The sequence below is a fragment of the Manis javanica genome, chromosome 18 (genome assembly GCF_040802235.1).
Source record: "Manis javanica isolate MJ-LG chromosome 18, MJ_LKY, whole genome shotgun sequence".
Lineage (NCBI taxonomy): Eukaryota > Metazoa > Chordata > Mammalia > Pholidota > Manidae > Manis > Manis javanica.
The window spans coordinates 15,152,045-15,179,316 of NC_133173.1; the positions used below are offsets into that span (position 1 = coordinate 15,152,045).

General features: G+C 41.7%; 1 protein-coding gene across 10 annotated transcripts in view; it reads right to left on the minus strand.

The window, feature by feature from the left end:
* LINS1 (lines homolog 1) overlaps nt 1–27,272 on the minus strand; it is a 40,992-nt gene that overhangs the window by 3,366 nt on the left and 10,354 nt on the right. For 3 of the 10 annotated variants that reach the window (XM_073227267.1, XM_073227266.1, XM_073227265.1), the window contains exons 2-7: nt 22,346–22,446; nt 5,178–5,673; nt 4,975–5,064; nt 4,053–4,194; nt 3,052–3,642; nt 1,672–1,843 (exon numbers count right to left, since the gene is read on the minus strand). In XM_073227267.1, coding sequence (XP_073083368.1) covers nt 1,672–1,843; nt 3,052–3,642; nt 4,053–4,194; nt 4,975–5,064; nt 5,178–5,576 — 1,394 coding nt within the window. In that variant the 5' untranslated portion in view covers nt 5,577–5,673; nt 22,346–22,446. The remainder of the gene's footprint in view (nt 1–1,671; nt 1,844–3,051; nt 3,643–4,052; nt 4,195–4,974; nt 5,065–5,177; nt 5,674–22,345; nt 22,447–27,272) is intronic. The other 7 variants (XM_037000585.2, XM_037000584.2, XM_037000583.2 and 4 more) reach the window with 4 other exon arrangements.

Consider the following 27,272-nt stretch of genomic DNA (forward strand, 5'->3'; position numbering starts at 1 on the left):
CAAATAATCTCCTTTTACATAAACTCTATTTAAATCTAATTCAATAAGGAAAATCCACTGACTTTGGTAGTTCCAATTTTTGTCTGCCCAATAGAAGTCCTTTATCACCCCATCTCTTGATATCAAGAGTTTCTCATTTTCACAGGTAACTAATTCATTCCATTTGCTAAGGTGGGGCTGGAGACTAACGTCCTTTCTTTCCTAAACAGGGGTGGGCATGTGACCCAGACGGACCCACCTAGAGCACCTCCAGGCCACATGATTGTTGCAACAGGACCTATGACCCAAAATGTCTATTCAGATCTCTCCTGGAACTTTTGCTAGAGCTATTAAAGATTATAACTGCAAGGATCTGTAAGCCTGGCCCTGTCCGAGAATGAATTCAGAGCTGAGATAGAGAAAATTTTAAAAAAAATCAATAATATGATTTGAATGCCTGTATATACAGTTGTGCCTAATGTCAACTTGTCCCCTTGGAATTCCCAATTACGAGCTAATTCCTTTTTTCCCCATGAGACTAGTTTGTGTTGATTTCTATAATTTACAACCAAATAATCTTCATTAATAAAATTGCATTAAAAAATACATATGACAGGAGTGCATACCTTTCTGCACACACTAAGGAATCTCGAAATTCATATGTAAAGTCAATATAATTCAAAGGCTTTCTTCCTCTTTTCCAAGGAGTCAGAAGTCAACTTTGAGTAAAAGTAAGATATATTCTAATAGGCATGCCTGTTTTCAGACTGAATTTGTATCTGACAATTTTGGAGCCTAATTCAAATCACATGCAGGAATTCTGTGTTCTTGATTAGAACCTTTTGAAAATTGGCCCCAAACACTTACAGTCTGAAAGCAGCCACTGCCAGCAGTGTCATAACACACGCAAGAGCTGGCAGCACAACACTGTACCGACCATCATTAGTAAGAAATCCCTTTCTCTGAAGCCAAGAAAGAAATGGAAGTAAAGCAAATACTTTAGGGCTTTAATAAAGCAGAAGCAGAAAGAGTGTAAAAGGTCAGCAGTTATTAGCTTCATAATCAATTACAGATATTTGCACAAGAAGATAGGAACTCAGGTACAGCTGTTTTAATGCAGCAGAAATAGGATAAGTGGAGAAGGTCACCAGTAACAGAACTTCATAACCAAGTTTATATATTTGCCTTGAGATGGTATCGGTCCTCATTCAACTGTATAATAAAATGAAAATTCAGAACAGTCCCTGTGATTACATACAAGGTTGAACCCATCTTTAAAACGCAAAAATCACCTTACAGAAGGGCAATATACAAAAGTTAGTCATAGATGCGAAAAGAGCTCTTAAACATCAATTATATTAGGATTCAGACAAGGGTACTAACTTACCCCTGATCATACAGGTAAAACAGATGAAGACTAAAGCAGAATCCCTATTTTCTAATCCGAGGGTAGTTCTACTACCCTTAGATCGGCCTAGCCAGCCAAGTTTTCATAATGAGAACCCAAATGTAATCTCATTTTCATGCAGGGCAGGGTTAAAGAATGAAATTGGAACTTACAAGGAAACCACAAGATTGTTAGGGATATTTTCCCCTAATGATGGAAAGTAAATAATATATCCAGTACATTATTAAAAATGTTTTCTGCTTTCCTGGCTTGCAGTTTGTACAATTACTTTAAAATACACGAACCTGATCAACTGTAAATAGATGCCCAGTGATGCTCTGGCAGCCTCCACCATGTCATCGTCTTGTTCTATGAAGATGCTAGACAGCCACTCACATGGATTGTGTGACTGCAGAGAGGGCTGAAGATGAGGCTTTAAGAAGGTCAGTAACTCAGATAGGAACCTCTGTAAATCAACTTCAAAAAATGCAAATTTCAAAGTGTAGGCAATACTTCATGAATGCATTGACTATATATAAAAATATAGTATCTAAAGTACTTTAAGATGCATTAACACGATTCACATTTTCAAGAAGTCTATGAACTAGGGATTATCTAATATTTGCAAATCAGGAAATTGAGCCTCAGAGAAAAAAGTGACTCACTCAAGAGTACTTGGGGTATTTAGGGTCATATTTTCTTGTATCAGTTAAAATATAAGGCCAGCTCGTCTATTTGATAGAACTGTCAAATAACTATCTCTGAGGTAAAAGTTACATGATTCTTGCTTAAAGCACATAAATGAATGAGTGGTAGACAACAGAAATCACTTCACTGGATGCCACAGCTGTTACTAGAGGTGATAATACAACCAAACAAAAATTATCTTGCCTCTCAAACTAACAAAAATTTTGTTTGTTTAAAGTATTAAAAGAAAGTACTACTATTAAGCCCAACATCAAAAAGATTTTGGAGAGTCTTAATGGCAATTTAAAACTCTGAATTACATAACATATGCCACCTAGTGTTGTAAATTTTAATTGCACAAAATTATACCTAATGTAGTTACTGCAAGTTAAATGATATCCAAAGCGATTGAGAAAGTCACTGCTTACACTTTAAACCTTTCACTGAAACTATATGCTGCTTGTTTAGAGATCATTTACTACTCGTTTTTCTCAAATGAAACGTGGAACATGTCTTCCCCAACACCTAAACTGAGTATCATACTTTAAATATCAGTCTTGGACTCTAAGCTAACATCCTGAAAATTGCATGCAACGATTTCTACATCAATATAACTCCTCACATATTAGTTTCAATTCAATTCCTAATTATCAACAATCTACATTGGTAGATACACCAATTCTATGAAGGAAAAGATGAATAAAATACTACAAAATCTGAACATGAATTGGCTTCTATCACTTTGAGGTTATTCAATTGTACTTTCCTTTTTGACCTTGGCCATTAATGATTCAACACCCATTCAGTTTAACCCACAACAAGTTGACAAGTTTCTTACGGTAATTCTAGTGGTTTTTTTAAGGAAAATCTAATAAGTTATGAAAACAAGTGGCATAAATTAGTGGAATTACAGTACTGAGATTTGGTAAGTATGAATTACTTTATTTTAGTCAATAATTACCCATTACTCTGCATACAAGAGGCGTTAGAAGAATTACCTTTCATTTCGTTTGCTGAAGCACAGTTTTGAAATTTGATTTCCAAGGATTTAATGATAAGCAAGCTGGCTGCTCTAAGGATCACGTGATCTGGACGGGGACCGTGTGCCCGCCCAGGGCTAACCTCACCACCTGCAAAGCAGGCAGGGTTTGCATGGACAGACAAGGTCCTCAGTAAGCCGGAACCCACAGCCTGTAGCACAGCATCAGCCAAGGCCACACATTCCGAATCTAAGTGGCCATTGGGTGGCACTGGTGCAGGGACAGACCCTGGGCACAGGTCTTCACCCACTTTGCAGAGAAGGCACTTTTTGATGAATATGATGAACTTCCTTTTGACAAAAGTCTGAACAGGCCATGTAATAACGTCTAGCACACAAGAAGGTTTCAAAAATAAAATCCTCTGGCAAGTGAAATGTAACTTCAGGTGGATTCTGGAAGCTACAAGAAGTTCAAGCAATTCCAGGAAACATATCAAGCTGTTTGTTACTTTAGAAGTATTTTGGCAGTTTTTGAAATACTCTGAAAATAAGGAATTGTAAAAACCTTCAAAAATAGTGTCAAAAGGAGTCAGGAACTGCTTTAGAATTTCTGCAATTACAAAAACAGTAATTATAAACAAGAAAAACAAAGGCTTCTTAAAACTTAGAACTCAATTTTTATAAATATTATCACTTTACAAGATGAAAAAATGGATTACCTCTGATGTGAACAAATGAAGATACACAGACTAACAGTTAACAATCACAGTCAATATCTTTTTTACAAATACCAACAGCATCAGACTATGCAAGGGATATATATAATAATGAAAAGCTTTATTTTTGCCTTTTAAGTTTTCATTTTAAAAAAACATCCTCAGACAAAAAATATGGGGAGTCTTCAGTTTTTCATACTTCAAGACAAATCAGATGTTGTAAAAAAAAGTTTTACTTTCATTATAAATATAATGCTCCCTGGGAACTAGATAATGATTGTTTATGGGGGAATGTAGTTTATACCTGCTTTTTGTGAACATGTATCTTTGAAGATTTCTTTTATTACAAAAGTCAGAGTCCAGAGGCAGTATACTACTTCATCACTTTTAGAGTATTCAGAAAGATTTTTTTGGCAAAAAGCAATCCAGGAATTACTTAATGTTATCTACAAGATAGGAGGAAAAAAAAAAGAAGTTGTCATACAATATTTCCTTTGCAATTATAAATTACCTACTGTACACAACACAACTCTATACACAGTTTACTCCCTTGCCAAAAAAAGTATGATGATGTTTGGTAAAACAAGGACACAAATCCTAATCTTTAAATCAAGAAGTTCAGTATGCCATAGAAATAAAGGATCCAAAGGGAACAGCAAAATACTGGCTGTGGCTATTCCAGGTGGTGGAATGATACGTAACTTCGATTTTGTTCTTTATACTTATTCTCATGTTCTAAAATTTCTACTGTAACTACCACCTTTTTGCACTTAAAAAAATATCATTTTAAGAAAGGAAAAAGCAATAATAGCTGTAATAAGCCAGTATAGGCTTAATTTTTTTTGTTAACTAATTCAGACATGAGAGAAAACCTGATGCTCAATTTGTATTTTTTTCAATATGCCAAAGACCGTTCTTAGTTCTTAAACCATTTTTTTTGAGAAGAGGAAGGAGGCCTACCTACTCCTTTGAAGAAAGTTATGGACTCACTGATTTGAAACCCATCCTTCAGGTTAAGAATCTGACTTGTAATAATTTACAAGAAATTTAAGACTTTAATCCTTGATACAAGTCACCATCATATTACTCCATTCTTACACCTCTGTGGATTTGCACACATTATTATGTAAACAAACATTCTATTGAAACAAATATCTAAAGGGTAAAAGACCAATTTTAAAGAAACTATAGAAGAAATAATAACATAATTTGATAACTTATCTTACCTTTTCTCTCAATTGGAAATACAGAAGTAGTGCAAGGCACTTGGCAGCCAGGTGAGATAACAATTTATCCGAGTTTTGGAACATACAGGTCTATGGGAAAACAAAAAATTTACCCACTGTTGCTGAATGATTTTTTAGAACATTTATTTTAAAAATCTAGATCTTTAAAAAAAAAAAAAGACCCACAAACAACAAATGCTTACTAATTTAGAATCGATGTTAGACGATTTTAAAAGAATTGTGATTATATCTCTGTACTTGTCCTTTGCACGGAGCTCAGTTTCGACAGACAGTATTCGGGTTATCATCACTCTGATCACTGTGAGCTGGAGGAGCATTATTTCTCGGGCATTGCTTATCTGACAGTGTCTCTTCAGGCACACAGGGGCTACAGAAACGGTAGACAGATTGACAGAGGACGGCTGATGCTTGTCTTGGACTCCGTGGGGGTTTGAGCATTCTGAGCAGGTGCTTGTAGAACAATCTTGATCCAAAAATGCTGGGTTGAGATAAGAGATGTAATCATAGCTGTCATGTTCAAGCGCGGATCCAAGAAGGACCTTCTTGTATAATTGTTCTAAAACTTCAAAGAAAGCTTTCATGTTTACTGCCAAAATATGTCGTATAAAAAGGTTGACAATTCCAAATTTTAAATATGTCAAAATGTGATCAATCTCTTAAATGTTTCTTCAGTAAAACCTAAAATAGGGAAAATTTTTAAATTACGTGTTATATATATATCATATTTCAAGGGAAAGGTATCTGTTTCCACTTAACCATTTAGTCTCTCAAATTAAAGGTAATACTGATTGCTTCATTTCTAAAATGGAAAATTGGTAAGAAGAGTATTATTTTAAGACCAAAAATATATGCTTTCCATATCTATTTAAGATCATAAAATTATTTTTAATTTTATCACAGCAGAAATTTCACCTCTCCTCTAACATTTTTCAATGGGCTATCCGGGCTTCTCAACTTTGGCATTATTAACATTAAGGACTGGATAATTTTGTTGTGGGGAGTTGTCTTGTCCCTTTTACTGGTTTAGCAACATTTCTGGCCTCTACCCACTAGATGCCAGCAGCACCTTCCTTGGGAGGCAAAGCCTTCCAGGTTGAGAAGCCCTGGGCTGATGCAAATTCATTAACCTTCGCCTTTAACTTACAGATGAAAACCTAGTTAGACTGCTAGGTAGTGAAAATTATAGCTACGCTGATTAATTCCCAATTTAACAGAAACCTTGGTCATCACTTAACAACATTAAATTAAAAAATTTAAAAATACCATCTAAAAAAGAGAAAGACAAGATGTTAAGCAAAAGCAATCCAAACTTGAGCACTCTGTACTCAGAGCTGGATGCCAATTTAGACATTTTGGTATCTTAGATAACTCTGCCATGATGGGAGATCACGAAGAGATGGGGACAAGGGAAAGGACATTTGGGATCAGATATGGCACGTAAAGCAGAGAATATAGCCAATCAACTGATAGATGAATATTAGAGGAAGCATGAGCTAATTATAGAGCAAGCATGCTAGGGAAAATTTCAGACTTTGGCAGAAGCAAAAGAGATTAATGAATATCCTTTCAGTGGAATGCTGGAGCCTCTGGGAATTATCTGATCCTATGCAGCTCAGTCATTTCTGCTTTTGGGCTATTTTACACCTTTGTAAACTATAGATAACTGATAGTGATAGGGAAAATTTACAAGGACAGCAACCTAGTGGGTGGCTCCACTCTGTCTCACACCCCTCCCTCCTCAACATAAACAACACTACAAGGACAGTAATTTACAAGGTGGCTCCTCTTTGCCTCGCCCCCTCCTCAATCCAAACAAAAAAAAGAACTCTCCCTTGGTTTCCCCCTGCTGCAGAGCACCAGGTCCCAAGGTTCGCTCCCTGAACTCCTTCCCCCTTGCCTGCTCGCTTGCTGTGTACGTAGGAATGTTACAGATAAGGAAGCAGAAAGGTATAAATTGCTCCTTTTTCCTTTGTTCGGGGCTCAGACTTTTTGGGAGATTACTCCCCTCTGAGCCCGCCGGTATGAAATAAAGCCTCAACACTACAAGACCTCCGAGTGCCGCTTGGTTTTTCCGTCGGTGATCCAGTCCAGGTTTTTTTTCAGTATTTTCTGTAACATTTGGTTCCCTGACCGGGAAACCCAACCGCGCTGGCCCTTTGTTGCCACCGGTTTGGGGCAATGGCAGGGTGGTGATGGAACAGGAGATCTCAACAGAGAAGGCGCGCCCTGCCTGCCACCTGGTCACCCTGGGCCAGCCCCGCTCTGCTGTTCCTGCTGGACTCAAGGAGGCTTGGCATGTGAGGACCTGGTTCTGACACTGAATCAGGTAAGGCCCTGGGGCCCCTGACCCAGCCAGTCCCACCCATTGGGATGGAAGGGGAGCCTGACCACCTCCCGGGAGACTTATTAGAAGTCTCACAGGTAGACATTCCCAGGGGGGGAATGTTTAAACTCTGGTCTGCCGGGGTGGGTGTGTGCGTGTGTGTGTGTGTGTGTGTGTGAGTGAGTGTGCAGGGCAGCTGAAGTCATTCAGTCTGCACTGAATCTGTGATTCCACGGCCTGTGCTACGGAATCTGCATGGGCCCTCATCTGCTTTCGTGGTCAGCCATCACAGCATATCGATGATTCAGCTTCGGCTGACCTGGGCCGAGACTTATGAAGGTGCACCTTAGCCAAAGCTGGCCAAAGTCTCCGCAGGAGCGCGAATGGACGGGCATCTGACTGGTCTCCTCTCTAGAGGAGGCACCCCTCCCTTGTCTGTTGTCGCGGCACCATCCATGGACACGTCATGGGGTCACGGCACAGTAAACCCACAGTCCTTGACACTATGATCAAAAATTTCAGAAAGATTTTCAGAAAACAACACAGTAAAATTAACCCCTGGCAGGTTGAAAAACGTGTGTGAATCTGTATTGCCAACCTTTAGTGTAGGGTGGCCTCCAGAAGGAACCCTAGAGGTCCCAACAATCTGCTGAGCCTGGCGGGTCATCCCTAGAGATCCAGGTCATCCTAATCAGTTCCCACACTTTAACTCTTGGTTAGAAACTGCCCAGACTCTTCCCCCTTGGGTGCAATTCGCTTGCAACAGGCAGGGACAGGGTAGGGTCTTAGTTGCCTCAACAAGGAAGCCTGCAAAGAAACAACAGAAGCCTGAGCCTCCACACATTTTTACGGGTGACCCAGAGGAAAAGCTAATATTGCCTCCGCATTATGTGCCTCCAAGGCCATCAGCACCCAGCCCCTGATCCCTGATACCTCGTCGCCATGAGCCTCCCTGCCAACTCCAGACCAGTGAACCCACTTCCCCCTGGACCAGCAGCCTGACTGCACCCTCAGCTGGGAGCAGGTGCCCTTCAGATGCCAGTGCAAGAGATGCAGGGCCTGAAAGCAGTACCCTGTTCACAACAGAAGAGAAGAGGCAGCTGGGGTCCTTGGTCAGGGTGCATAGGCTGAAATTGCTGTTCCCAAGGAGCACCCCAAGAGGGACTTCACCACCCCTGAGGGACAGCAACAGATCCACCGATATCAGGACGCTCTCCTCCAGGAGATCAAAGCTGGGTCCCAAAGGCCTATGAACATGACTAAAGTTTTTTCAGTCACTCAACAACCAGAAGAGTCTCCTGGAGACTATGATGAGAGACTGTGTGAAACTTATTGCATCTACACCCCTTTCAACTCTGAGTCACCAGGGAGCCAGCAGATAGTAAACAGCACATTCGCAGCCCAAGCTGCCCCAGACATCAGATGAAAGCTCCAAAAGCTTGAGTGCTTCACTAAGATAACTGAAATTGCCAAAGAGAAAAATAAAGAAAAAGGCAAGTCTCCTGGCAGCTGCCCTGAAAGAGACAGATGGGAAGAAGGCAGAGAGAAGCAGCCACCTAGAGGGGGGAAGCCCAGGGCCCCCCTAGCCAGAGACCAGTGTGCTTACTGTAAAAAAAAAAGAAAAAAGAAAGGGGGAAGGCATTAGAAGGATTAATGCCCCAAAGGAGGCAAAGCCCCAAAGCCCAGTTGCTGCCAGGAAGAGCCCCGTGAGGAAAGGCTCATTAGCCTGGCAGGAGCAGACAAGGACTGGGCTCTCTTGCACTCGGCCCCCGTGAGCCCATGGTCAGAATGAAAGTGAGAGGCCAAAACATGACTTTTATAATTAACACAGGGGTATAACACTCTGTGGTTACCCTCCCTGTAGCCCTCTTCAGTGAAAACGACTGCAACTATTCTCGGTGAAAGAGTTATCTCGCTGCGACCCTCTTTACCCAGGATGACTCAGGAGACACAGGCCCAAGCAAGAGATTTTTTTTTATCTGAAAGAGAAACCGGGACAGAGAGAGAGAGAAAGCAGAGAGAGCAGTGGGACTGATAGAAAGAGAGAGCAGAGAGAGCTGTGGGACAGAGAGAGACAGAGAGCAGAGAGAGCAGTGGGACAGAGAGACAGAGAGAGCAGAGAGAGCTGTGGGACAGAGAGACAGAGAGCAGAGAGAGCAGTGGGACAGAGAGACAGAGAGAGCAGAGAGAGCTGTGGGACAGAGAGACAGAGAGCAGAGAGAACAGTGGGACAGAGAGACAGAGAGAGCTGTGGGACAGAGAGACAGAGAGCAGAGAGAGCAGCGGGACAGAGAGACAGAGCAGAGAGAGCTGTGGGACAGATAGAGCAGCAGGACAGAGAGACAGAGAGAGCAGAGAGAGCTGTTGGACAGAGAGAGCAGTGGGACAGAGAGACAGAGAGCAGAGAGAGCTGTGGGACAGAGAGACAGAGAGAGCAAAGAGAGCTGTGGGACAGAGAGAGCAGTGGGACAGAGAGACAGAGAGAACAGAGAGAGCAGCGGGACAGAGAGACAGAGAGAGCAGAGAGAGCTGTGGGACAGAGAGACAGAGAGAGCAGCGGGACAGAGAGGCAGAGAGAGCAGAGAGAGCTGTGGGACAGATAGACAGAGAGAGCAGAGAGAGCAGCAGAACAGAGGAGAGAGAGAGCAGAGAGAGCTGTGGGACAGAGAGACAGAGAGAGCAGAGAGAGCAGCGGGACAGAGAGACAGAGAGAGCAGAGAGAGCTGTTGGACAGAGAGAGCAGTGGGACAGAGAGACAGAGAGCAGAGAGAGCTGTGGGACAGATAGAGCAGCAGGACAGAGAGACAGAGAGAGCAGAGAGAGCTGTTGGACAGAGAGAGCAGTGGGACAGAGAGACAGAGAGCAGAGAGAGCAGCGGGACAGAGAGACAGAGAGAGCAGAGAGAGCTGTTGGACAGAGAGAGCAGTGGGACAGAGAGACAGAGAGCAGAGAGAGCTGTGGGACAGAGAGACAGAGAGCAGAGAGAGCAGTGGGACAGAGAGAAAGAGAGCAGAGAGAGCTGTGGGACAGAGAGACAGAGAACAGAGAGAGCAGCGGGACAGAGAGACAGAGCAGAGAGAGCTGTGGGACAGATAGACAGAGAGAGCAGCGGGACAGAGAGAACAGAGAGAGCAGCAGAACAGAGAGAGCAGAGAGAGCTGTGGGACAGAGAGACAGAGAGAGCAGAGAGAGCTGTGGGACAGAGAGACAGAGAGAACAGCGGGACAGAGAGAACAGTGAGAGCAGCGGGACAGAGAGACACAGAGAGCAGAGAGAGCAGCGGGACAGAGAGACAGAGAGCAGAGAGAGCAGTGGGACAGAGAGACAGAGAGAGCAGAGAGACAGAGAGAGCAGTGGGACAGACAGAATACAGCGAGCAGTGGGAGAGAGACACAGAGAGCAGATAGAGCAGCGGGACAGAGAGACAGAGAGCAGAGAGAGCAGTGGGACAGAGAGACAGAGAGAGCAGAGGGACAGAGAGACAGAGAGAGCAGTGGGACAGACAGAATACAGCGAGCAGTGGGAGAGAGAGACAGAGAGCAGAGAGCACAGCAAGACAGAGGGACAGAGAGACAGAGAAGGAGAGACCAAGCAGTAGCATGGTGCAGAGAGTTTTGCCTTTTATTGTAGTAGATCCCCTTGGCCTGTTGCCTTGGGGAAGATGTTTAGAGATAAGGTGGGGCAGGCCCAGGAATGATTCTCACCGGCTTATGTGCTTGAGACCACGGAGTAAATGGAGGATAAATTACTATATTCTTACACTTGGAGCCACAAAGACAGCGGCAGTCTCCCCTCTCACAAGAGGCGAGAGCAGGCATCCAGGAGCGCCTGATCAGACTCAGAGAGGCAGGCATTCTAATCGAGTGTCAGTTGCCCTGGAAAACCCTGTTTCTGCCAGTCAAAAGGCCAGGAGGAGGGCACCGGCCTGTTCAAGACCTGTGAGCCATTAATAGAGTGACTGTTTCTTTACACGCAGTGGTCCCAAGCCTGCACACCGTCTTCAGCCAGATCCCAGAGTCTGCCAAATAGTTCACTTGCACAGACATAAAGATGCCTTTCTCCGTCTCTAGCTGGCCCCCTAAAGCCAGCTCTTATTTGCCTTTGAATGAACTGAACTAGATAAGGGCGCAGATGCAGTTAACATGGATGCGGCTTCCACAAGACTTTAAGAACTCACCCACCCTCTTTAGAGAGGCATTGGCTGCAGACCTTGCCAGCTTTCTGAGAGATGCCACATGATGAGCCCTCCTGCAGTATGCAGATGACCTCCTCCTTGCCAGTGACACCCAGGAAAATTGTGCAAAAGGCACAAAGGCCCTCCTGCAACTCCTGTTCAGACTCAAGATACCGAGACTCATAAAAAAGGGCACAAATCTGCCAAGAGCAAGTCCGGTACTCAGGCTTCCTCCTCACCCAGGGAGAAAGGGGCACCAAGGCCAGAGAAGAAAAAAAGTCGTAAACTCCTTGCCCCAGCCCAGGATGAGGGGGGGCATGCGAAAGTTCCTAGGGGCCGCCAGGTTCTGCAAAACTCTGGATTCCCAGATTCTCAGCAATGGCAAGGTCCCTCTGCAACCTCCTGGGGGGCCAGACTGAAAGCCCCTGCCTGGACAAAAGAGGTGAGAGCACCTTCCTGGAAATAAAAACTGCTTCAGAACAAGCACCAGCCCTAGGCCTGCCAGATATGAAAATGCCCTTCAGTCTCTTGGCTACATAATAAAGGTAGCAATTCTGCATTGCAAAGAATATCAAAAAGAAAACAACCCTACAGCACAGGGAAATGGGATGGCAGATAAAGCTGCCAAAGCAGCAGCCGGTAAGGAGGCAGGGAGAGCTCCTTCCCTCACTGTGGCCCTAACACCCTGGTAGAGGCCCCTCCACGCAGGTACACTGAAAAGGAGAAAGACTGGAATCACTTTAACTGACAACGGATGGTGGATGTTGCCAGACAGACATCTTTGTCCTGACTGCAACCGGAAGGCAACTAGTCAGCAAATACCACCAGCTCACCCACCTGGGAAAAACTGCCCTGGAGGCCCTCCTCAAAAGCAATACTACATCAGCCAGTTTCCAGCACTGTGCCGAGCAGTGAGTAGACAGTGTGTAACTTGTGCCAGAAATAATGCTCGATCTGTGCCATGACTCCCACCTGGTGTCCAAAGAATGGGAGTTGCCCCCTTTGAAGACCTTGAGATAGACTTCACGGAGGTCCAGCCAAGCAGGGCACTCAGACACCTCCCAGTAATAGTGTGTACGTACTCTGACTGGGGCGAAGCCTTCCCAACCAGAACAGAACAGAGTCGGGAGGTAGCCAAAGTCCTCCTGAGAGAAATTGTGCCCTGGTTTGGCCTACCGTCCACAATACACAGTGACAATGAGTCTGCTTTGTAGCAGATATAGTGCAAATGTTAACTGAATTCCTCAATATTACCTAGAAACTTCACACTGCATACAGGCCACAGAGTTCAGGGAAAGTAGAGCGAATGAATCGCACCCTCAAAAGAACCCCAGTACATTCCTTCCAGGCTAGGAACTCAGTCTGGGTTAAAGATTGGAAAGAAGACCCCCTCAAACCTCAGTAGACTGGCCCCACATTATTGTTGTAACTACTCCTACTGCCCTCAAGGTTGCAGGCATCAATCCAAGAGTCCGTCATTCCTGAATAAAAAGAGCCTGTCATCCTGATGAGGAAGCACATCAGCAGGAGGCCTGGCCAGACCTCCAGATCCTCTCTGTCTCCGCATCTGACGATTGACTAATAGACACCTGCGCGCTGCAGATCCTGGCTCTCGTTGGAGCAGTGTCTTTTATTCTGGGCATTGGACTCTGTGCTATTGCACCCCTGGACTGGGCTATTTCTCAAAAAAGTTGCCCTTTCTATTGTCTATTGAGCAATCTTTAAGTTGTTTTACTGTGCTTACCTGTCTCTCCTAGCTGGACCCAAGTCTCAGCCTGCATTTCCAAAGTACCTCTCTGTAATGTTTAATTGTACAAAAGTTATAAAGTGCATAGTGGGCTAAAGGGAGCTACCTCCTTTTCCCCAGTGAGATTTCCTAGGCAGAACAAGCTGCCCCTTTACTGATCCCTGCTCTAGTCAGGCTCAGTAGAGCTGGATCAGCGGCAGTAGACACAGCAGCTTTAATAAAAGAGACTTAGGGCCTGATGCCCTAACAGAGAAAGCTGATCAAGATTTAGAGCAACTTGAAACCACCATGATTCAGCTGCAAGATCAGATTGATTCCCTGGTTAAAGTGTTGCAAAATTGTAAAAGACTGGACCTCCTGTTCATGTCACAGGGAAGCTTATGTACAGCCCTTAAAGAAGATTGTTGTTTTTATGCAAGTAAGTCTGGCATAGTTAAGAGTAATCTAGTCAAAGTAAAAAAAACATCCAGCATAGGAATAAAATGTTAGAAAATAAAAAGTCTTAGTTCCAAGAATGATTTGAATAGAATCCATGGCTAACACTCTTCTAACTGGCCTTGCTGGGCCAGCGATTCTGCTGTTCCTTAAACCATTAGTGGAACCCGCATATTTAACTGGCTCATTAACTTTATCGAGGAATGCGTTTCCTCCATACAGCTCCTGTATATGCGGAGCCACTATGACCCTGTCATAAGCCAAGGAGATGATGCCCCCTAAAACGAAGTGTTTGAACGGGCATCAGAGGGGGAAATGATAGGGAAAATTTACAAGGACAGCAACCTAGCGGGTGGCTCCACTCTGTCTCACACCCCTCCCTTCTCAACATAAGCAACACTACAAGGACAGTAATTTAGGAGGTGGTGCCCCTCTGCCTCACCCCTTCCTCAACCCAAACAAAAAAAAGAACACTCCCTTGGTTTCCTGTGCTGCCGAGCACCGGGTCCCAAGGTTCGCTCCCTAAACTCCCTCCCCCTTGCCTGCTCCCTTGCTGTGTACGTAGGAATGTTACAGATAAGGAAGCAGAAAGGTATCAATTGCTCCCTTTTCCTTTGTTCAGGGCTCAGACTTTTTGGGAGATTACTCCCCTCTGAGCCCGCGGGTGTGAAATAAAGCCTCAACACTCCAAGACCTCAGAGTGCTGCTTGGTTTTTTCTGTCGGTGATCCAGTCCAGGTTTTTTTTTCAGTATTTTCCATAACAATAGCAATGCAAATAGTTGTTTGTAGACAGGCAGATAATTGTCTGGTGGAGGGACAACCCTTTCTGCAGGGGGGAAAAAGCCAGTTTTGCTTCCATTTGTAAACTCACTCCAACGTTCTTTTACTCCATATAAATTCATGGTTCTTTAATCTTTCCTTTAACAACTGCGATATTTGCCCAGCTCTTAAATTAATTAATGAGCTAACTAAAATCACTGATACATGTTCATTTATATGGGTCATGATTTTGTTCTCTTAAAATGCATTCTTTAACTAAATCCACAGACTTACCTCATCTGCCCTGTCCCGTTTATAACCGCCTAGCCTATCTTTAGCCTCCTTCCCTACTGGAAGAAACTGTGGAGTTGATCCCAACAGGACTCACTGACAGGCCCTTCCTTTTGAAACCTCCCTTTTTGTACCTGTTTCTTCTCCTTGCTTAGCTTCCAAGGAATTTCAATTCCTGGTCATCCCCACAAGACAAAGCTTCCTGATTTTAGTCCTCTGATGCAAAACGAGGCATTAAGAAACCTATAGATTTTAATTTAAGTTATGAATGAAATTGTTGGTAAATTTTCTCTGAATCCTACTCTTAAACTGTGGCGTACATCCCACATGATTTATAAACATAACTAAAGATCGGTAACCTCATTTCATCTGACAATGTTAAACTTTACCTGAGCTGTGTTCCCAGAAAGCAAAAATGGTTAAGGGCTGTACCCTCCAGTGTTCCCAGAAGAGGCTAACCATATTCCCAGACAGGACTCACTTCCCCCTTTCTCACTGACTCTCTCTTTTTTCATAAAACCCCACATTTCTTCCTTTTTTAAGAGGTTTCTTTCTTACTAGTGCACATTCAATAGCTTGAATAAAATCATCTTCTTAATTGTCTGGTGTATTTTATCTGTCACTTATCAGAAATTACTTTTCATATTCTACTTCAAAGTCTACTTCCATTGTATTTATTTTACTTTAAATTTTAGTTATAACAATAACATTTCTTCTCAATAGAACTACTGACATTTTTATATGTTAAATATTCTATGACAATACTGTTTAACATTTTACCTAATATCATATGCTCAACTTTATTATTATAATTTTAGCAACAAATGGAATTATTTTTATTTCAATGTTATAGTAATAAAAATATTTTCAGTAATACTTCTAGAAAATGTACCTCCTTAAATTTTGTCACAAATTAGAAAAAAAACTGCTATTCAACCATCTTCAATCTACAAAAACGGTCATTTCACAAGGCTGAACCATTTCAGTGCAAAATTGAAGTGAATGCCAGGAAATTAACAGATAGATAAACAAACAAGCAAGCAATTATTTCTAGGGACAAACAGGACTGTATTCTAGGGTGGAAGCCAGGTTCTTTAATAAGAGTGGCTGTGAAAGGGGGTGGAGCCAGGATGGCGACATGAGTAGGGCAGTGGGAATCTCCTTCCAAAAACATATATTTTTGAAAATACAACAAATACAACTATCCCTAAAAGAGAGACCAGAAGACACAGGACAACAGCCAGACTACATCTACACCTGCGAGAACCCAGCGCCTGGTGAAAGGGGTAAGATACAAGCCCTGGCCTGGCAGGACCCGAGGGCCCCCACTCCAGCTCCTGGCAGGAGGAGAAGAGTCGGAGAGGGGAGGGAGAGGGAGCCCAGGACTGCTGACAACCCAGCCCCAGCCATCCGCACCAGAGCACAGACACAGTGCATGTGTGGGGCGCTAAATACTAGGGAAACAGGCGAGCAAGACCGGGGAGCAGGTCCCAAAGCCGGCACCTCTGGGACAAAGAAAAGCGAGTGCTTTTTGAAAGTCTTAAAGGGACAGGGATCCCACAGCTGGATGTAAACATCCCAGGTCACAGTTCAGCAAGGGGAAACTCCAGGGAACTCTGGGCGCACTAACCCCCTGGGCAACAGCTCTGAGACCCCTCATGGATGTAAACAGTCAAACAGTCCCCCCTCCATTACCCCTCCAGGGCCCTGCCATAGCAGAGCAGCAGCCTGAGGCTGGCCACGCCCACGGCAAGGGAGCTTCCTCCATACAAGCCAGGCTGGATACAGAGACCCAATCTACAGGCACTTGCCCAACACAAGCCACTAGGGGTCACAGTTGTCCTAGTAAAGAAAGGCCAGGAGCAAGTGGAAAGAGTCTTGGCTCTCCCAGCTGACAGCCATGTCAATAGCACACCACTGCACCCATCAACATGAAAAGGCAAAAAAATTTGATCCAGACAAGACTAACCCAGACAGCTTCAACATCTTCTACATCTTCCCCTGAGAAGGAACCTGGGGAGATAGATTTAACCAGTCTTCCTGAAAAAGAATTCAAAAGAAAAGTCATAACCATGCTGATGGACTTGCAGAGAAATATGCAAGAACTAAGGAGGGAGAATACAGAAATAAAACAATCTCTGGAAGGACTTCAAAACAGAATGGACGAGATGCAAGAGATCATTAATGGACTAGAAAACAGAGAACAGGAATGCAGAGAAGCTGATGCAGAGAGAGATAAAAGGATCTCCAGGAATGAAAGAATTTTAAGAGAACTGTGTGACCAATCGAAATGGCACAATATCCACATTATAGGGGTACCAGAAGAAGAAGAGAGAGAAAAAGGGATAGAAAGTGTCTTTGAAGAAATAATTGCTGAAAACTTCCCCAAACTAGGGGAGGAAATGGCCTCTCAGACCACAGAGGTACACAGAACTCCCATGACAAGGGATCCAAGGAGGGCAACACCAAGACACATAATAATTAAAACAGCAAAGATCAAAGACAAGGACAAAGTATTAAAGGCAGCCAGAGAGAAAAAAAAAGGTCACCTACAAAGGAAAACCCTTCAGGCTATCATCAGACTTCTCAACAGAAATGCTACAGGGCAGAAGAGAATGGCAGCTACAGGCCAGAAAAGAATGACATGATATATTTAATGCAATGAAACAGAAGGGCCTTGAACCAAGAATACTGTATCCAGCACGATTATCATTTAAATATGAAGGAGGGATTAAACAATTCCCAGAGAGGCAAAAGTTGAGGGAATTTGCCTCCCACAAACCACCTCTACAGGGCATCTTACAGGGACTGCTCTAGATGGGAGAACTCCTAAAAAGAGCACAGAACAAAACACCCAACATATGAAGAAGGGAGGAGGAGGAATAAGAAGGGAGAGAAATAAAGAATCAGCAGACCATGTTTATAATAGCTCAATAAGCGAGTTAAGTTAGACAGTAAGAGAGTAAAGAAGCTAACCTTGAACCTTTGGTAACCACAAACTTAAAGCCTGCAATGGCAATAAGTACATACCTTTCAATAATCACCCTAAATGTAAATGGACTTAATGCACCAATCAAAAGACATACAGTAATAGAATGGATAAAAAAGCAAGATCCATCCATATGCTGCTTACAAGAGACTCACCTCAAACCTAAAGACATGCACAGACTTAAAGTCAAGGGATGGAAAAAGATATTTCATGCAAACAACAGAGAGAAAAAAGCAGATGTTGCAATACCAGTATCAGACAAAATAGACTTCAAAATAAAGTAACAAAAGATAAAGAAGGACATTACATAATGATAAAGGGCTCAGTCCAACAAGAGGATATAACCATTATAAATGTATATGCACCCAATACAGGAGCACCAACATATGTGAAACAAATACTAACCGAATTAAAGGAGGAAATAGAATGCAATGCATTCGTTCTAGGAGACTTCAACACACCACTCACTCCAAAGGACAGATCCACCAGACAGAAAATAAGTAAGGACACAGAGGCACTGAACAACACACTAGAACAGATGGACCTAACAGACATCTACAGAACTCTACATCCAAAAGCAACAGGACACACATTCTTCTCAAGTGCACATGGAACATTCTCCAGAATAGACCACATACTAGCCCACAAAAATAGCCTCAGTAAATTCCAAAAGATTGAAATCCTACCAACCAACTTTTCAGACCACAAATGCATAAAACCAGAAATAAATTATACAAAGAAAGCAAAAAGGCTCACAAACACATGGAGACTTAACAACATGCTCCTAAATAATCAATGGATCAATGACCAAATTAAAATGGAGATCCAGCAATATATGGAAACAAATGACAACAACAACACAAAGCCCCAACTACTGTGGGATATGGCAAAAGCAGTCTTAAGAGGAAAGTATATAGCAATCCAGGCATATTTAAAGAAGGAAGAACAATCCCAAATGAATGGTCTAATGTCACAATTATTGAAATTGGAAAAAGAAGAACAAATGAGGCCTAAGGTCAGCAAAAGGAGGGACATAATAAAGATCAGAGAAGAAATAAACAAAATTGAGAAGAATAAAACAATAGCAAAAATCAATGAAACCAAGAGCTGGTTCTTTTAGAAAATAAACAAAATAGATAAGCCTCTAGCCAAACTTATTAAGAGAAAAAGAGAATCAACACAAATCAACAGCATCAGAAATGAGAAAGGAAAAATCACGACACACTCCACAGAAATACAAAGAATTATTAAAGACTACTATGAAAACCTATATGCCAACAAGCTGGAGAACCTAGAAGAAATGGACAACTTTCTAGAAAAATACAACCTTCCAAGACTGACCAAGGAAGAAACACAAAAGTTAAACAGACCAATTACGAGCAAAGAAATTGAAATGGTAATCAAAAAACTACCCAAGAACAAAGCACCCAGACCGGACGGATTTACCTTGGAATTTTATCAGACACACAGAGAAGACATAATACCCATTCTCCTAAAAGTTTTCCTAAAAAACAGAAGAGGAGGGAATACTCCCAAACTCATTCTATGAAGCCAACATCACCCTGATACCAAAACCAGGCAAAGACCCCACCAAAAAACAAAATTACAGACCAATATCCCTGATGAATGTAGATGCAAAAATACTCAATAAAATATTAGCAAACAGAATTCAACCGCATATCAAAAGGATCATACACCATGACCAAGTGGGATTCATCCCAGTGATGCAAGGATGGTACAACATTTGAAAATCCATCAACATCATCCACCACATAAACAAAAAGAAAGACAAAAACCACATGATCATCTCCATAGATGCTGAAAAAGCATTTGACAAAGTTCAACATCCATTCATGATAAAAACTCTCAGCAAAATCGGAATAGAGAGCAAGTACCTCAACATAATAAAAGCCATCTATGATAAACCCACAGCCAACATTATATTGAACAGCGAGAAGCTGAAAGCTTTTCCTCTGAGATCAGGAACTAGACAGGGATGCCCACTCTCCCCACTGCTATTTAACATAGTACTGGAGGTCCTAGCCATGGCAATAAGACAAAACAAAGAAATACAAGGAATCCAGATCGGTAAAGAAGTTATACTGTCACTATTTGCAGATGACATGATATTATACATAAAATATCCTAAAGACTCCACCCCAAAACTACTAGAACTGATATCAGAATACAGCAAAGTTACAGGATACAAAATCAATACACAGAAATCTGTGGCTTTCCTATACACTAACAATGAACCAACAGAAAGAGAAATCAGGAAAACAACTCCATTCACAATTGCATCAAAGAAAAGAAAATACCTAGGAATAAATCTAACCAAGGAAGTGAATGACCTGTACTCTGAAAACTACAAGTCACTCTTAAGAGAAATTAAAGGGGACACTAACAAATGGAAACTCATCCCATGCTCGTGGCTAGGAAGAATCAATATCGTCAAAATGGCCATCCTGCCCAAAGCAATATACAGATTTGATGCAATCCCTATCAAATTACCAGCAACATTCTTCAATGAACTGGATCAAATAATTCAAAAGTTCATATGGAAACACCAAAGACCCCGAATAGCCAAAGCAATTCTGAGAAAGAAGAATAAAGTAGGGGGGATCTCACTCCCCAACTTCAAGCTCTACTATAAAGCCATAGTAATCAAGACAATTTGGTACTGGCACAAGAACAGAGCCACAGACCAGTAGAATAGACTAGAGACTCCAGACATTAACCCAAACATAAAAGGTCAATTAATATTTGATAAAGGAGCCATGGACATACAATGGCGAAATGACAGTCTCTTCAACAGATGGTGCTGGCAAAACTGGACAGCTACATGGAGGAGAATGAAACTGGACCATTGCCTAACCCCATATACAAAAGTAAACTCAAAATGGATCAAAGACCTGAATGTAAGTCATGAAACCATTAAACTCGTGGAAAGAAACATAGGCAAAAACCTCTTAGACATAAACATGAGTGACCTCTTCTTGAACATATCTCCCCAGGCAAGGAAAACAACAGCAAAAATGAGCAAGTGGGACTATATTAAGCTGAAAAGCTTCTATACAGCAAAAGACACCATCAATAGAACAAAAAGGAACCCTACAGTATGGGAGAATATATTTGTAAATGACAGATTCGATAAAGGCTTGATGTCCAGAATATATAAAGAGCTCACACACCTCAACAAACAGAAAGCAAATAATCCAATTCAAAAATGGGCAGAGGAGCTGAATAGACAGTTCTCCAAAGAAGAAATTCAGATGGCCAACAGACACATGAAAAGATGCTCCACATTGCTTGTCATCAGAGAAATGCAAATTAAAACCACAATGAGATATCACCTCACACCAGTAAGGATCGCTACCATCCAAAAGACAAACAACAACAAATGTTGGCGAGGTCGTGGAAAAAGGGTATCCTTCCTACACTGCTGGTGGGACTGCAGATTAGTTCAATCATTGTGGAAAGCAGTATGGAGGTTCCTCAAAATGCTCAAAATAGAAATACCATTTGACCCAGGAATTCCACTTCTAGGAATTTACCCCAAGAATGCATCACTCCAGTTTGAAAAAGACAGATGCACCCCTATGTTTATCGCTGCACTATTTACAATAGCCAAGATATGGAAGCACCCTAAATGTCCATCAGTAGATGAATGGATAAAGAAGATGTGGTACATATACACAATGGAATGAATATTACTCAGCTATAAGAAAAAAACAGATCCTACCATTTGCAACAACATGGATGGAGCTAGAGGGTATTATGCTCAGTGAAATAAGCCAGGCAGAGAAAGACAAGTACCAAATGATTTCACTCATATGTGGAGCATAAGAACAAAAGAAAACTGAAGGAACAAAACACATAGCAGAAGCACAGAACCCAAGAATGGACTAACAGTTACCAAAGGGAAAGGGACTGGGGAGGACGGGTGGGAAGGGAGGGATAAGGGTGGGAAAAAAAGAAAGGGGGCCTTACGATTAACATGTATAGTGTGGGGGGCACGGGGAGGGCTGTGCAACACAGAGAAGACAAGTAGTGATTTTACAGCATCATACTATGTTGATGGACAGTGACTGTGAACGGGTATGTTGGGGGGACTTGGTGAAGGGGGGAGCCTAGTAAGCATAATGTCCTTCATGTAACTGTAGATTAATGATACCAAAATAAAACTAATTAAAAAAAATAAGAGTGGCTGTGAGAAATCAGATTGAAAATTACAAACCTTAAGAATTAATAGATTCAAAATTACCCTTAATAGACAGAGAAATACAAAAGCATCAATTTAGGGGTCACAAATGCCAAGCAGGTGATGAAGAGAATAGGTGCCAGGTGCACTGTATTATAACTAAGGATCAATCACTCCTTCTCACCACGTCTTCTAAAATAGTAATGCTGGCCAAAGAAACCTTGCCCTGAAGCAAATGCCTGTGGATAGCCTCTTTAGAACTGAATACTGTAGTTTTGTTCTGTTCTTAAAAAAACAATTCCAATATTAAAGGAAAGGACAAATCCTGAAAAAATGAACTTGGGGATTTGACCAACCACACTTCTTTTCTGAAGGGGCTGCTACAAGACTGGTACATCTCAAGCTTACGCAGGTCAGGAGGAAGGCGTACCTCTCAGATGCTAAGCCAAGTGTTGGCGGAAGGGTGTTCAGAATGCTAACAGGCTTTGAAGCCAGCTCCACTGGATAAATGCCAGAGGTCCGTCGACGACGCTGGAAAGGAAACAAGTATTAGGAGAGGTCTGATTAGGACAAGAAATGAGCCAGTGTTTCTTGGAGTTTTTTCTGAAAATACCTCTCAGCAGACAGTGAACTCCCCAACAAAGAGAAGGCAAGCCATGTGTCCTTGAAGGGTGAATAGTTAAACTGGTACATCCAGATCATGGAATGCAACTTGTCTTTTTAAGAAGGAAAGAACTATTGATACATGCAATAATTTGGATGGCTCTTAAGGGAATTATGCTGAGAGAAAAAAGCCCATCTCAAAAAGGCTGCATACTGTATGGTTCATTTTTGAAGGGACAAAATGAAAGAGATAACAGATGAGTGATCGTCAGAGTTAGGGAGGCCCCCTCCCAACTTAGTGGGTAGGGGTATAAAGGCCAACACAAGGAATTCTTGTGATGACAGATGGGAGACGCACTAACCTACACAGGTGATAAAACTGCACAGAACTAAATACATATAAATAAATGAGTAGAAGTAAAACAGGAAACCTGAATAGTGGATTGTACTGATGTCAATATCCTGGTTGTGGTACTGTGCTATAGTTTTGCAAGACGCTGATGTTGGAGGAAATAGTTAAAGGGTACACAAGATCTCTTTGTATTATTTATTATACTCCATCTGCAATTTTTTCAAAATTAAGTTTCAATTCAAAAAATAGTAATTCCAGCTATAGTCATCAGCTTTCTGATCCTAAGCATTAATATGCATAGGATTTCAGTAATAGCAACTAAAATGTAAATGTAAACTTATTAGAACTTTGATTTAGACAATTTCTAGACTGAAAACTAAGTATTTTAGTTTAAAATGTCAAAAAATATTTTCTTAAAAAAAGATTCCTAAGTAAGAAATAAGTAGAGATTTTAAGTGTGTAGTCTATACTTCAGTAAACATTGGCCCATCACCCAATTTCAAGGAGGTTTTCTGTAGATAACCTCTACATTTAAATTCAGAATACAGAAAATTACTTTTGTGGTCAATAGTATAAAGAAAAAATGTTTTTCTTTATATGAAAAGCTACTACAGTTTGCTAATTGACTGGAAAATTCTTAGTGTTGGGTTTTGGCCTAATGTAACAAGTTCAAATCTGATCACAGCCCAATACTTAACCTATATTGCTTCATTCATGAGGATGCTGTGATTCCTGAGGCTGAAGTTGAGGCTCTTTAAACAAAGCCTGTCTTTCAGAATTCTGGTCCCTCTTCCCATCAAGGTGACATTCACTTCATCAGAAAAGGTAAAATAAATTCAGTTAGCTCTACAGAAAGTTGGGGTGGGGTAGGGAAGGGAGAGCTGGGTTGCGCTGTCAGGTTAGGGGAGGCTGATGAGGGTGGCTAAGGCACTGAGAAGGCCTAGAAGACTCAACTGGACAGAGGTTCCCATCTGGGTCTACCACCAGAGCAATGAAAGCTGGCAACTACAATTTCAAGAGCACTTCTTTCCCCTACCCTCCAACCAGCAGATGGAGGGGGAAGGGCTAGCTTCCAACAGCATGCCATATGCTGGGCATCTTCCCTTTGCCTGCTAGTTCTACAGTTTACCATTCTCCATGCCCCAACATGCCCCTACAGGAGATGGGGGTGAGGGTGGGGGCTGTTATTTCAAGTTCCAGATACAGCTCCTGCAACTTATCTACAGGCCTAGAGCAGGTACTGGCAGTCATTAAACCCCAGAGTACACCATCTCTTGCTCATTTCCTAAAAACAGTGGTGCTCAATTCTGGCTGCCTCAGGATCACTTAAAAGGCAGGTGAAAGCAGAGTGTAGGGCCTTACCCCAGGAGTTTCTGATACAGATGTTCTGGGATGGGGCCCAATAATTTTTATTTTTAACAAGTTTCCAGTTTTTTGCTACAACAGTGCCACGTGCTTGTAAATTGTCCTCTTTCTGTTGATAGGACTCTAATACAGATCAGAAATTTTTTTTAGCATGAAAGAAAAGCCTGATACCTTATAGATCACCTACTTAAAATATACAAGTAAGGCAATACTTAGAAATGTTTTTCTATCAAAGTGGCATATTGCTTAGAGCCCAGAATCAGGCATCTAGAGTCAAATGGTTCCATCACATCAGGGTCACCCTGGGGCATGTTACCCTCCAAGCCTCGGTCTCCTTCTATGTTCAAGGGTCATAAGGAGGGAACCCAGCTCACAGGATATGGGGAGAGTTAATTATATGTGCCTGTACCTATAATGATCCCCAGGGATCATCTGCTGGAGTTCCCTATAGCTCGGCTGGCAGTTAACTATGCCACACCAAGCAGAACAAAGTCCAGAAGCTGCCCTGCATACTCCCCCCTTATATTTCCCTTACACCTCTACTCACAGTGTTAAGTTGTTTTAAAAAATGAATGAATGACTTATTTTAAAGAAAAACAGTGCTTCTCCCCCAATTTTTAAAGGGGTGCAAGACAGACACAAATGTAAAATGGTTACCAAATTCTTGATATGGAATGTAGCAAGCACCAGGTAGCAGACACTGGGCCTCTGAAATGAAGGCCGGGCACAGTCTCAAAGACAGGCAACAGCACAAATGCAAGAGGTCCCCTTCACCTCAACACCTTGACAACCTGGCTAGGGTCATTGTAGTTCCCCTGCAATTGGGCTAGATGCAGGAATCAGTGAATGTAGTGCTGCGAAATAAATTCATGCACGGCATGTACTGGTTTTAGACAAGTAATGAAGTACCTTTCTTTGTTCTCAGAAGGCTGAAATAATAGATGGACTGCATCATTTAACATAAGTATGATCAAAAGATAACCACATGTATCTTTCCCAGTTCTCTCTACTAAATTGATCATTCCAAAGGCAAACTTTTTTACATAGACTTTAAAATCATAGCTTTTGGTACCAAAAAAAAACCTCACAGATAATTTTGACCAGTGGTTCTCAAACTCTAGCTTCAAAATCTTCTGGAAGGCTTGTTGCAACATGAAGGCTGGGCCCACTCCCAGTGATTCTGGTTCAGTGAGTCTGGGGAAGGCCCAAGAATTGGACCTGGGACTATAGACCGATGACCACTAACCAATCTATTTGACTTTACTGATAAGGAATCTGAGCTCATTAGGTTTACATTATATATGTTAATGCTAAGCATTTGTTTTCAAAAAGTACAAAACCTCCAGTGAGTAAACTTGAACTTTTCTACTCCTAGTTCTATACTTTAAGAGGTGCTTTAGAATGAAATGTTTCTTTATTCATTCCCTTGTATCATTATTCTATTGCCCTTACCCTCCTCCTCCCACCCACCCCCAACCAAAAGAAATCCCACCCTAAGTGGCAGGGTTGAATTTGGGGATTGTCTAGATATGACAACAGCACTACCTATTTCACTGAACTCCTGAATTCTGAATACTGTACACACAGATAATACTTTATTTTTAGTTGATAAAATAAGTTTACCTACTCTACCTCAGCAAAGTAGCACATGTTCAAAGATTTGCAAAAAGTACATGGTGAAGACATTTATACAACTCAAGTAGAATGTCAATATTCCTTTATTGAGTCTCCTTGAAAGGTCCCTTTTTGACTCTGAACCTTGATAAAATGCTATTTCCTCTGCCTAGCAATCTTTCTCACTTCCTTTCCTTTTGTTTTAAGCTTAATGATTTTCTACGCTAACAAGCCAGGCAAACTAGAAGAAATGGATAAATTCCTAGAAACATATGGCCAACAAGACTGAATCATAAAGAAATAGAAAATCTTAAGAGACCGATTGATTACTAGTAGAAATTGAATCAGTGATCAAAAACCTCCCAGAAAGCAACAGATGGCTTCACTGGTGTATTATACCAAATGTTTAAAAAAGAGTTAACACCAATTCTCTCTTCCAAAAAACTGAGAAGGAGGGGACACTCTCAACATTTTATAAGACCAGCATACTGATACTAAACCAGAAAAGGGCACTGGAGAAGTAAACTATAAGTCAATATCCCTGATGAATATCGATGTAAAAATCCTTAACAAAATATCTGCAAACTTAATTCAACAATAAAATAAAGGGATCATACACCAAGATCAAATGGGATTTACTCCAAGGATGTAAGGATGGTTTGATATCTGCAAATGAAGAACAAAGCTGGAGGCATTATAGGTCCTGATTTTAAACTATACTACAAAGCTATAGTAATAAAAACAGTATGTTATTAGCCTAAAAACAGGCACATGAAACAAGGGAACTGAACAGAGAATCCAGAAATAAGCTCATTTATTTGTGGTCAATTAATATACAACAAAGGAACCAAGAATGTATATTGGGGAAAGGACAGTCTCTTCAATAAACATTGTTGAGAAAACTGGACAGCCACGTGTGAAAGAAAGAGACTGGCCCATTATCTTATACCATATACAGAATTAACTGAAAATGGACTAAAGACTTGAGTGTAATGCCTGAAATGATAAAATTCCTAGAAGAAAATGTAAGCAGAAAGCTTCTTGACATTGGTCTTGCTGATGAATTTTTGGATTTACATCAGAAGCAAAGGCAACAAAAGCAAAAATAAGTTGGACTAAATCAAACTAGAAAGCTTCTGTACAGCAAAGGAAACTGTCAACAAAATGAAAAGGAAGCCTATGGAATAGGAGAAAATATCTGCAAATAATATATCTGATAAGGGATTAACAACCAAAATATATAAAAGAACTCATGCAACTCAACAGCATAAAAAATAAACAATCCGATTAAAAGTCGGATGAAGGATCTGAATAGACATTTTTCCAAAGACAAACAGATGGCCAACAGGTATACGAAAAAGTGCTCAACATCAGTCATCACCAGGAAAATGCAAATCAAAACTGCAATGAGGTGTCACTTACA